Consider the following 12,943-nt stretch of genomic DNA (forward strand, 5'->3'; position numbering starts at 1 on the left):
GCTCTCCAGGCCACTGGAATCAATCTATCCTGGCTGATGACGGCTGATAGCCCGAAACCGGTCCTAGGATGCTTGATTCCGGTCCAGGAAAGACATGGCTTGGCAGTTCAGGCTGGACTGTTCCCATGAGGCACAGGGTCAAGACTGATTTGCATAATGCCATGTCTGAACTGGGGTGGTCTGGTGAGCAAAATAACAATGGATTAAACCCAGATCTGTGACTGGGGGTGAATGTTCTGCCATTGTGCAACATTCCATCAATCAATTGTTGGTTTTGCATTTGTCATCCCGAGTGGGACGGGTATGCTCAGATGTGAGTCCCGTGCTCTCCAGGCCACTGGAATCAAGCTATCCTGGCTGATGATGGCTGATTCCCAGAAACTGGTCCTAGGATGCTTGATTCCGGTCCAGGAAAGACATGGCTTGGCAGTTCGGGCTGGACTGTTCCCATGAGGCACAGGGTCAAGACTGATTTGCTTATGGCCATGTCTGAACTGGGGTGGTCTGGTGAGCAAAATAACGATGGATTAAACCCATATCTGTGACTGGGGGTGAATGCTCTGCCATTGTGCAACATTCCATCCATCAATCTACGCCTAGCGCAACTGCACATACATCAACACATTACCAGTGAAGTGCAAGAGATATGGTTGACGTCACAACACAGTATCTACCAATGGGGCGATTAGTCCAGCAAAATGCTCCATCAGCTGTGCCAAGCTGTTAAGTCTTCTGCTGCGGTCCCAACACTTTGAGACCAGGACGGTGTTCTGTGCTCCTCTCTAACGGCGGTGGCCCAAGTGTTCGCGGTGTACTTTGCTTTACTCTACGCACGGCTGGACCGCATTTCAAGCACTTCATTAGGGGAATTTCTAACAGACATACCCCCAAAAAACTTTGATACCATGCATGTGACCAGCTGGATGCTCCCATAACGATGGAAGAACTCAGCGCCGCACTGGCTAACATACACCCGGGCCAAGATCCCAGCCCTAATGACTTCCTGAGTGAATTTCGTATGTCACATATGACCAAGCGGGGTCCTTACTTTGTGGAAGCAGTCAACAGCGCTCTCAAGCAATGAATACTGCCTCCTAATTGGAGCCATGCCGAAATCATCCTGTTTCTGAAACCTGGCCACCCTACGGAAGACCCTTCCTCATACCAACAGGTTTCTCTTATAAATTTTGAGCCAAAACTCCTAGGTAAAGTCCTCGCAGACCACATAGATACATCATGCACTCAAGAACTAGTCCCACCTGATCAGTCCGACTTCATGCCACATCTGTCCTACCTATTTCAACTTCTTAGATCCATTAGTCTCAGTCCATGATTCCTGGCATATGTTTAATTACTTTATACCAACCTTTCAGCCTCAGTCTGTATTTGGGACACCGGTCAGCTTCCTTCCCTATAGGCAGCAGCACACTACAGGGTTGCCCCCTGTCTTCATTATTGTTCGCCCTGGTGATGGGAAGCCTCTGGCATCCTGGGTACAATGGGATCCCCTGATCCGGGGGTTTTAGTGATTGCAGACACAATCGGACAGAATGTCGTTATATGTGGATGATGTGCAGTTTTTCATGACAGACCAATAGTTTTCGGGTCCTCGAATCCTTCAGGTCCTTCAGATCCTTTAGGTCTTTGGAGAGCCTTCAGGACTCTGTACGAATCCTTCTCAGTCGGTACTCTTCCCAATATGTGGCGACCAGGGACACGAAACATGGTCCACGCAGTTATCTCACGAAACTTTGCTCTACAACTTCAAGGGCACATAACATCAATTCACTCCTTCCTAGCCTACGTGAGGAGACCGCAACCTAATCCCATCTACCATCATCATTATATGGACGATCACGATTTTTAAAATGGTCTCCTTACCTCTAATTCTTTATCAGTTACCAAACTTCTCGTATGGTATTCCCCGTGCATGGTTCGCCAAAGTTAACGCTGTCCTAAATCAGTTCATGTCGAATGGAGATGCCATTCGTGTGGCGCTGCGGACATGCACACAATCAACGTATTGCCGGGGCATTGCCACGGCCGATGTCTATGCCTATTATATGGCATCTCACCTCTTGACTATAAATGAATGGTGGTACAATTCACCTTGAACGCATAGCAATGGAGGGTATCCCCCTTCAAAGAATATTCAATAGTCACGTAAAGTGAACCTAGACTTTCTACCTCCTGCTAGTAGAATAGCAATTCAACTCTGGCGATAACCAGGCAGAAATAATGGCTGTCAGGGCTGTTTGACGCATGCGACTCTACTATGGCATAGCACATACTAGCGCCTAGTAGCGGCACTGTCCAGGTTTCACTAATGTGATTTACTGGATATATCCACCTTGGGAGATGTTATGCAGGGCCCCACTTTCAAAACATTCCAGCAATTACAAACAGACTTTCAATTGCATCAGACGCAGTTTTACAAGTACCTCCAGTTGAGGCACGCCTTGATGTCCCTGATCCACCCAATCGACACCCTGCCAGAATTTCATCCTCTAGAGGGTAGACTATTGATGGGGGACTTAGGAGCACACAAGATTTGTCAGATTTAACAGGCATTAACCACCCACAACTGCACTACACTACATAACACCAGGGAGGCATGGGAAGAAGACTTGCCTGACCTGACGGACGATGACTGGTCGGTGGCCCTCTCTAGCCCTCGCGGCGCGGCGGCCTCCACACATTACCAAATCATTCAATTCAAATACCTTCATCAAGTGTATTTCACACATTCCTGCCTATGGCAGAGAGGGGTCATTCAGTCCCCCACATGCCTCAGATGAGGGGAGGCAGAGGACACTTCCTTCCACAAAGTCTGGGGATGTAGCGCGTTACAGCCTTTCTTGCATAAAGCTGCATCCTGCCTGGGATATATCTTTTCACGGTATCTACCTTTTGACCCTAGGTTTTTCCTGCTCCATAGCATGTAAGGGATTGGCGGAAACCATTATAAACAGCATTTTCATTTCCTGGGCATCACCTTCGCAAAATGCGACATTGCCCAGACCTGCAAAGGGACTTCTCCCCCAGCAATAGGTGGGTGGAATAAGGCAATGATTAGATGTATGGGTGCAGAAATTGTGGTTTTCCAGGCCTGAGGGTTTCCTGGAAACAGAGAAAAACATGGTGAGCTAAATACCCCAGCATTGAGTTACCCCTGCTATCACAAACAGACCCTCTATAGAATTTACATTAACCGAGTATCTAATTATAACATTGCTCAAGTCATATAACACGATTGTCCGTGTATGCACATATCTAGACATCTTGCATTTAGTGAGTTCTGTGGTAGCCTGTGCCATGTTTCAGTTGTTCAGCCTGCAGGTTCCACAGGTTATATGGCTGTATGTAACTATTGACTTATTGATTTGATGGGTTTGTATAATATATGCAACGGGCTTCGGCCGTTCTGTGCCATGAAAATCCAATGCAATTTGTTATTATAAAATATGCCATGAAGAATTAGCTACTTCTGGGGCAAAAGCATACCCATGGCTACACCCTTGATGCGTACGCAGAACACATGGTCAAACGCAATTAATCTTTTCACCACCTTGGCAAATTCTTCTCTGAAGTATGTTGGTATGTTCAGTTGTCTCTCTCATTTGTTCAGTGTATTCCTAATCACTTCTGAAGTCTACCCCTGAGGAATGTTGGTACATAAGGATTATACATCAAAACAAACTAGTCAGTTAGTTCGAGGATTGACATCCATGCATTCCACTATGTTAATAAAGGACATGGAATATTTTCCAAGTTATTTCATCTTTTGTGCAAAGGGTTTCAGAAATAGTTTATCAATTGTGACAAGGGCTCTAATAGGGAGTCATCTCCTGAAAAAATAGGATGGCAATCTGTATTTTTCATGAAGTTATGTATCTTTTGCAAGACAAACAAAACTGCTATTCTGGCATGTGGTTTGTGGAGATAATCAAACTCCTTTCACGGAGATCCAACTTCTTTCAAGAGTTGTGATATATAAAAATGTTCTCTAATATCTACCAACCCTTACCGAAGTGGAATACTACATTTAGTGGTTAACCTGTGGTTTTATAGCATTCGAAGACTATTTTATGCCAATTTTAGTATTCTGTAGTATTCTTTTTGTGAAGGCTAGTGCATGAAGACTACTGATATGTGAGTGATTATTCTTGAACACTAACTGAATACTAAGCAAATACTTCTTTGCTAACCGTTTAGTCTTCATTTACAATGCAGAACTTTTACTGAATACATACAATTTGAATACTACTGCACTTTACCCAGACTACTATTCAAGCTGCTGCTGAATACTAAGCAAATACTTCTATGCTAACCATATAGTCTTCATTTACAATGCAGAACTTTTACTGAATACATACAATTTGAATACCACTGCACTTACCCATAGCTGCAGATTCTATAAAAAGTTATGTCCAAAGCATTTTGGGTCAATTGCTAAACCGAAAAGGTATGGCTAGGCTAATAATCACAATATTAACAAATAAACAGGTACACTAGTAGATATTTCCCAATTACACATGCATAGGTGGGAGGATCTTACATTCCTCAATAATATATTTGTTTGAATTAATGGTCAAAGTATTCCAAAACTCGGTCGACTTTTTGGTTTATTTTCAACAGTCCAAAGATAACAAGTAAAAGTATAAGGGGTATCGGTAAGACAATGAACAATATCCACAATCAATGACAAAAGCCCAATCATTTATCATTGAAAACTCTTGGAAAACTATATGGTTGAATTTAATTTAATTTTCTTAAGTACATTTGATAATAGCACACAACAGTGTGAATTCCAATGGTGTTAAAACCTAGCTTTTACACAACATTTAAAATGTACTTAAAATGTACTTCTAAAAACATTTGGTAAAAGTAAACACATAAAAAGTAAACACATAAAAGTAAACATATCCTTACGGGTGCCCTGGCATTTACCCGTTTACAGTGGGGGAGAGGGTTGCAGTTTAAAGTGATGTGTATCATTTCCAATCACAGAGGATTGTATCATTTCCTAGTAATTCCAGGGTGAAGTTTGCTAACCCCCATATCAGTTTTTCAAATCCGCTGAAATGTATGGTACCTTTTAAAAATCTGGGCATGTAGATTTTGGCTAATACAACAGCATCCACTAATCTCTCTCATAGTGATTTGGGAATTCGCATACAAATGACAATTTTGTGGTACAAACAAAGCAGCAACTTCCTACTATTTCCGAAATATATACTGCTATTATCTTGTTCCAACTTGGGTTAACTTGATGGACATTGCAGTCACTGGAATATGTGTTTACACAAGGCATTGGATTTAATAGTGCCAAGTGGTGAGGTTTTCTATTTATGTCTGTGACCTGGATAAATTTCAACACTTTTCCAAACTGTATTTCTGAATTATCTAAATATTTTATTGTACTTTGGTCCCGTCTGACTAGTTTGTTGTAGTTTGCTGCATACACATAGCAATAACCCTTCCTTAAACTAATTTTATCATATGATGCTACTTTCCTTTCAAAGTATACAGATACTCTTTTTTGAGCTGCTAGGAACTCATCATTTGTTAAATCTTTTATAGTCATTTTCCCCATTTGAAAACACCCATCTACTATCTCCATTCTCTCCACACGTATCGATGGATCCATAAGTCTATTGATTGCATTTTGTATATCGCCATCAATATTGCAGGTTGCTTTAAGTAATGGTATCATCTGAATTAATGTCACAGTATTCAAAATTTGCATTTCTACATTTTGTGTTCCAGAGATGTGAGACACTATGTAGCCATTTAGGTCTTCAAAATGAAAACAGTTATTTGAAAAGAGTGGCCCATTGTGGCGTACACAGTCTGAAATATGCACTAACTGGTGAATATTCATAGTCATGAACCTCTGATCATACAGGTCTTCAAAAATTTTGACAAAAGTGAGCAAGCAAGTCTCTGCTCGGTTGATTTCTGAAAATGTTAGACTTTCTTTATCTAGTAAATATATTCCTTTTGAGAAGAGACAAAAATGTACAAATAGCTGATTGGGTAATACATCAGCTAGTACTGGTATTCCCCAGAAGAGCAAGAAGTTTCTGTATTCAGAGGATTTCCATAAATGTACATCTTCAAGGCTACGAGGAGGTCTTGATATGTTAAGTGGAGGCTTGATAGCCTGTAATCTTTTGCTAACAAGGTCTCTGTAAGAGTGTGCTGAAAAGCATGATTTCTCATATTGCTTTCCGAACCATAATGTGAGCATCAGTTTCATTACACCTGCGCAGACCCCATGCATATAATCTAAACGAAATCCATTAATACATGGGAAAAGGGAAAGGAATAGAAACCGGAAAGGGCCTTTCACACCATGAACTGAATATTCATGTTCACCCTGTTGTATTTTAGCTAATGTTTCATTTATATCAGTCTTCAGATTTTCAGTTGTTCTCGGTGGTCCTTTAGGATCATCGTCATTGTAAGGAAAAACATGGCAATGCCCCATTCCCGATCTTGAAGTCATACCTGGCTGTAAACACGACCAACAGCTAAATTTCCCATTGAACTGCTTACTGTTGGTAACCAAACAACGAGCCGGTAGATCACAAGTGCATGAAAGTAGTGCAACACGACATACAAAAACAGAGCCTGTATGATCTGTAAACATAACTCCCTTTTCCAAACGACTTAATTCCTCAGTTAAAGGATGTAGGTATGTCCACATATATGGCTTTCTTTGCCCAATCCAAATTCCATAGACAAGCATGTTTTCTTTTGCTTTGCGTTTTGTTACGGAGAGCTCATTAATCATCAAATACACAGGCCACATGCTTAGTTTACTACTTTTAAAAATGTTGACTCCATCTGTGTTCATAACAAAAGAGATATTGTTTTTCATACTTAATATCCCCTTATCAAACAGGTTTTTGTATCCAATTCCATCATAAACATCACCTATTACAGAGTTTCCATTCTGTTTGTAGTGCTCATATCTGTGTGTTCTCACTTCCTCCGTAAAATCTCTCCTCTTAAACATAGTATTTAGCTGTTCAATTATGGAGTGTTGGACAAAAAAAGCAACAGCACCAGGCTCTGTAAGATCCTTCAGACAATGGGTGTTTGTGCATATCTTTGCAGTATCGCTGAAGCTTTCATAGCACGAGGAACAGTAGTTTCTTATCTTAGGAATAGTGATGTATTTTTTCATAAACATCTTAAGTTTGAATAACGAGTTAATCATTTTATTAGGCACTGGTAAAATGCAGCAGATTAAGTCCAGTAGTGCCCCTAATGCCTCATCAGAAATTCTAAATCTAACGGCAAAGCAAATGATAAGCAGTAGGACAGCTTGCGCAGTGTGTTGTGAACCTTCAAATAAGAAATTGTCTTCTGGGATTTCATGCTTTTCAGAAATATTATTTTCGCTCTCATTTACAATAGTTATATTGTTTACAACATTCTCTGTAAAGTCTTGTGCTTCAAAACTGATTTCATTGTCTTCTGGATCAAAACTATTTTCTCTTTCATCTGCATATTCATTCTGATGCTCAGATGTGTGTAATTCCTCATAAGCCTCTTCATCAAAGTCATATGTCGGAGTACCTAAATTATATTCCATAATAAAGAATGAGACTACTTCAGTTTCTAACTCTTTAGGATCTGTGCATAAACAAAACAAAACATGCATTGAAGCCTATTAGAAATTAGATTATTAAGCTGCCCTAAATGAAGTATTGTGCAGTACAGAAAATCCATTCACTTATTAACTCACACACCATCCATGGGAATGTCAGTAAACACAGAATAAAGTCGTCTGATGAGGTAACAGGGTGGGATGTGATAATATAGTTCTACCTTGATCTTTCCTTTAGATTTGTAATCATTTAACCCCTCACACTTGAAGGGAAATGTATGTTTGGTGAAAAAGGATTGCAAAGAGGGCGCTGTTAAATGGTGCAAATCCTTTGTCATAGGCCCTTATCCTGAGGAAAAAGGTTTTTGTAGATGCCTATGTGTACAAGCTTTCTGTAGTTGCATAATTTATAAAAGAGCATAGAGATAGCATGGCAGCTCAATGTATTCTCTATGAGAGTGTACACTAGAACATGCACAATTAACAGTTAAATAAACTGTTTTGGCTGTGATATGACAATCTTATTTAAAAAGTTTTTACCTGTTTCTTTTGATTGACTACATTCATCCTGTACACCTGGTTTATCACCATTTGCGTTGGAAAGTATGATATTTTTATCTAGAATACTTAAAATTGGTGTTAAAATTTTTGTTGTTTCCATTGATTCCTATAAAATAAAGAAACATGTTTATAAAACTATATCTTCCAAACTGTGATGGCGATCAAAATACATACGTCTAACAACAGGTGAGTTCAACGTTTGTATCCCATTAAGCTCTATTTATGCCATTTTTTAAAATGTTTACTCTTTTAACCCACCTGATTCGCTCACAGTCTGAAAGGTCAATGGAGTGTTGATATTCCGGACCTACAAGAGGAAGACTGGCCCAAGGTCCTAGCCTCTCCAAGAGAGGTAGCAATCAGGGCCCGGTCCCGTCTAGTCCAAATCAAAGTACTGCATAGTGCATACATTGCATGTACTGCACTCGTGAAAATGGGACGTAGGGCGGAATAAGCCACCTGTAACAGAGGATATGGGGAGATGGGATCATTCTACCATGTTATATGCACGGCATTGAATGATTAGAGCTCCTATCCAGGTAGGGTGAAGCAACTGGAGTTCCTGAGTGCCCCCATCTGTAGGGGATGTTAACTGCTGCAGCCAAGTCTATGTGAGTCGGGCGCACAAAGCCCAATCAGCCACATGCTGCAGGCTCTGAGGCTCTCACAGGCCAAAGGGAGTGACTAGCATTCTTAACTGAGTGTCAGGCACTATGATATGTGCTTTAAAATGTTTGGCTAGTGAGCCCTGTTCTTTAAAGATTCTCATTTCAGTCTCATCTACTTCCTAAGATGTGGCCAGGTCCCTTTATGGTGACCTGTCACTAAATGAAAGAGAACCCTTGGAAGTGTACAGGTGAAGTCCAACTCTTCCCTCTCCAGTTTGTGGCTCACCCAGCTTCCAGGAATGCAACAATACACAAATCGGTCTGTGGGATTACTCTATGTCCTCTACATGTTTCACCAATGCTGGACTGAGTTTTACCATTCAAAGGCACACATACCCATTCAAACATCCTAAATCACTTACCAATATTAAATGTTTGTGGTATGGCCCTCGCTTTTTAGAAATTCTTTTTTTTTCCTCCTGCTTCTGCCATTACTCCTACGATGTAAAAAAAATCTTAAGCCTTGAACAATTGCCACGCCTCTCCATTTTATGTATGTCACACGCTGTATGTATGTGTACCTATGTACATACTTATATTTAATAATATAATTATTTAAATACATTTTTTTCTAATTATAAAGATTTATTACAATAAGTTGTCTACCTATAGGGAATTGTGAAAGGGCATATAGCTCAGTAAGTAATATGCAACATATAAGTGTAATACAGTGCTATAATAATCCACCCTTAAGTGTTATAATATTTAATCTGCTTGACCATTTTAACCAGCTTGTTCCTTCTAAACATGCACATGCGCAGGTAAAATATTTCAAAAATTTGCTAAAAATGGGCACGTACCCCTACGATATTTAATTTGCTCTTAACTTGCATCAGACCCATACGCACAAAGCAGGTTCATTTATAGCTACATTTAAGGTACATTTTTCTTCAAATATCCATAAATCACAGCAGATCTAGTGCTTCAAAACATCAATGCATTATTAAAAACATTGTCACATAAATATGTGTTAGGAATACTTTAATTTTCTATCTGGCTACTATGGGAAAATATGCAGGTAAACATTGTACACAGCATTCCCCATTATAGCCTATGGGCAAGATAGCCTTTCAATAGTGATAAACAAAATTGGCAGTATTTCACTATCAGAGCATGTGACCCACACTACTACATGCTCTACCTTTCACATACACTGCACCCTGCCCAGGGGGTTACCTTGGGCCTTCCATAGGGGTGTCCAATGTGTACAGAAAGGGAAGGGTTAGGCCTGGTCAGTGGGGACACTGGCCAGGAGGACATGGCACTTCAGTGAAGTAGTGTGGCTCACTGGTTAGAGGCGGCAGACCCGAGAGCAGAGGACGGCCCGGGACCAGGGTTCGATTCCTGGCGCGGCAGGTTTCTGGACCAGGGTCATCGGACTCGATAATTCTCTCGCCTCGGTGCCCACTCTGATCAGCGATCACACTCGGCAACTCTGGGCATTAGCTTGCCTCATCTTCACTAACGGCCCCACCAGACCGCCGGGGATGCCTGGTCTCACCCTGGAGATACCCATTAAGGGACCATCTCTCAGGGAAGCCAGGAAGGGTTTCGCAGCGGTCGAAGCGCCTTGGGACCCTACGGGTAAGTAGTGCGCTATATAAATGCCAATACATTTACATTTACATTTACATTTACACCGACTGGTGGTGTTCCCGAGTGATGTGGTGGTGTCCCTGAGTGATGTGGTGGTGTCCCTGACTGATGTGGTGGTGTCCCTGAGTGATGTGGTGGTGCCCCTGAGTGATGTGGTGGTGTTCCTGAGTGATGTGGTGGTCTCGTATGGAACCCCCAATGATAAAGCTTGAAACCAACCAGGTGGTAGGGGGTGGCGTCGTAAAAAAAATAAAAAATAAATGTCTTTTTCCACACTCTGTGTGAGGGACGTCTTTAAGGTTGTCTTTAAGGAACAGGTAGCTTGCTCACTCCTCTTTAATTAGCAGTCCAGAACTAGCCACTTTTTACCCACTCATAGCTGGTCTTATTAATACTACTGGTAAAAGCAATGGACCAAACACCCCCAGCAACACCCATGGAACACCCCTTGGGGCACATATTTATAAGGCCATGTAAATCCATGTAACATTGCTTTACGTGGCCTTATAAATATGCCAGTGGCACATTCCGGCACCGGCTCATAAAAAAGTGACCTTCCGGCGACCTAATAGTGCTGGTAGGGCCTCATAAATGAGACCCTATATTATTAAATCTTACAAACCTAATATCTCCACAATTTCTGACTTAAGTAGTCAACATTACAACAAATGTCCTTGAAATACGCATCCCTATATTGAGAGGGGCCACTACAGAAAAAGCATTTTGCACGTTAGGTCACTATCCTGCTGTCCATGGTACAAGCTATGAAACCTGGCCTGCCTGTCTTAAACTAATGTAAAATCTATGTTTTTAGTGTGGTCAGGAGTCAAAGAATAGTTGCCAAGTTGACACAATGTTATGTTTGGTAAATGCTGGTTCTGACATGTCTTGCCAAAAACATTTTTGAGTCCTATGCTAAGCCTTTAAAAAACAGAAAACGTTCCTATAGGTTTATCACAAAAGAAGTAAAGTCAATTGTGCACATTTCGCAATGAATACAGCCCATTTGACAGTTCTAGAGTCTGCACATGGTACACATCACTACTTTAACAGAAATTGAACATGTAAACAACAACAATGAGATATTTAATTTTGCTGACAATCTTATGTTAGCACTGACTTGCCTAACATACAATATGTACAATCAAGCATTATATTTTTTACAGGCTTCACATATACAAACCATCTATTTTTCCAAAATACTTCGTACAAAAACTTTTTAAACTCTCTGCATATAAATCTTATTTTATCTTTTTACATATTTTTCATATTCAGCATATTGAATTCTTTGACTGACTGACAACTTATCTTTCTGAACGCCCATAATGCAGTAATTTGTGTAAAATAACGTGCAGAACTCGGGACTTTGCTTGCTGCACCATGGCGTGCCCTACTGCTTTTGAAGCCAACGCTACCAAAGCTCCGGCGCTTGCCGTGAAATGTTGTGGTTAATGGTTCTAAATATACAAGGGCCTCCTGTCTTCAAATTCTAGCCTGGGAACTGGATTTTTCCCTTTGGTTGTTTTTGGGTTTCCTACTGATGACTCGTAGATTAATGCAGCACAGCAGGAGCTTGTTTACATGTCTTAATAAGTTAGAATGATGATGGACCTACTCAGCCTCTCATCTTCTGGGGACGATACAATTTCATAGTTGAGTTGGGGAACAAAAAAACCTGATCAGCTCTAAGCCACTGTTAAGCAGTGAACCTGTGCTTATGAAGGAGTGGCTATATATGTCGTGGGAAAAGGACTTGTGTCTGTGGCCTCTCTTGCACTGGGGCAGGCAGGGGATATTAGGGTCTGTGTTTCAGACGTGAAGCTCTTAGTCTCTCCCCTTACCCCACCAATAGGCGAGTGTCTCTCTGTCAGGTGCTGTCATTGAGGGCTCTGTTGCCCTTGGAAAGGGGGGAGACCGCCTTCGCCGTTTGACAGGAGGTGGCCCGTAATTTTTACCTCCATAGAGGTGACCTGTGCATTGAGGTGAGCGATATTTGACCTCGGTACCCCTGCTTAATTACTATTGATTTTAGTCACTTTTCTTTGGATTACTCACACGTGCCCATTGTCGTAACTGTTGCAAGGTATCGCAGCAATAGACCGGATGCTATAATTAATGTTATAATGATTTAAACATATCCTCTCCTACCATAAACAAGTAAATATTTTATAGGTGTCTGGAAAGGCATGAACCTGCTTGTAGGAAATAAAAAACATAACTCTCCGACCCAAATATCCTTAATTGAAATCTGCAAAATGCATATCAAATTTCAGCTTTCGGTGCTTGGGTAAACGTAATTGTAACGGCAATGAACAGGGTGTGCTGAGAAGCAAGGTGCTTACATGTTAATATCAAAGCACCCTCTGGTACCATTGACGTTTTGGCGCTGTTCAATTGTTTGTATGTGAAGTACAGTAGCTTGCAGCATTAATAAGCACAGATGTTATTTTGTGCGCCAAACATACAGGCTAGCCCCCCTGGGCTCCAGGGTGCCCCC

At 41.1% G+C, this 12,943-nt stretch overlaps 1 protein-coding gene across 1 annotated transcript; it reads right to left on the reverse strand.

Annotated features, from left to right (window-relative positions):
• Positions 1-5,143: 5,143 nt before the first annotated feature.
• On the reverse strand, positions 5,144-7,606 carry LOC147723998 (uncharacterized). The gene has a single exon (XM_086917973.1). The coding sequence runs from the start codon at positions 7,604-7,606 to the stop codon at positions 5,144-5,146; it is 2,463 nt and encodes an 820-aa protein (XP_086774099.1).
• Positions 7,607-12,943: the final 5,337 nt, after the last annotated feature.

This window comes from Lissotriton vulgaris, chromosome 4_1, assembly GCF_964263255.1.
Source record: "Lissotriton vulgaris chromosome 4_1, aLisVul1.2, whole genome shotgun sequence".
NCBI lineage: Eukaryota > Metazoa > Chordata > Amphibia > Caudata > Salamandridae > Lissotriton > Lissotriton vulgaris.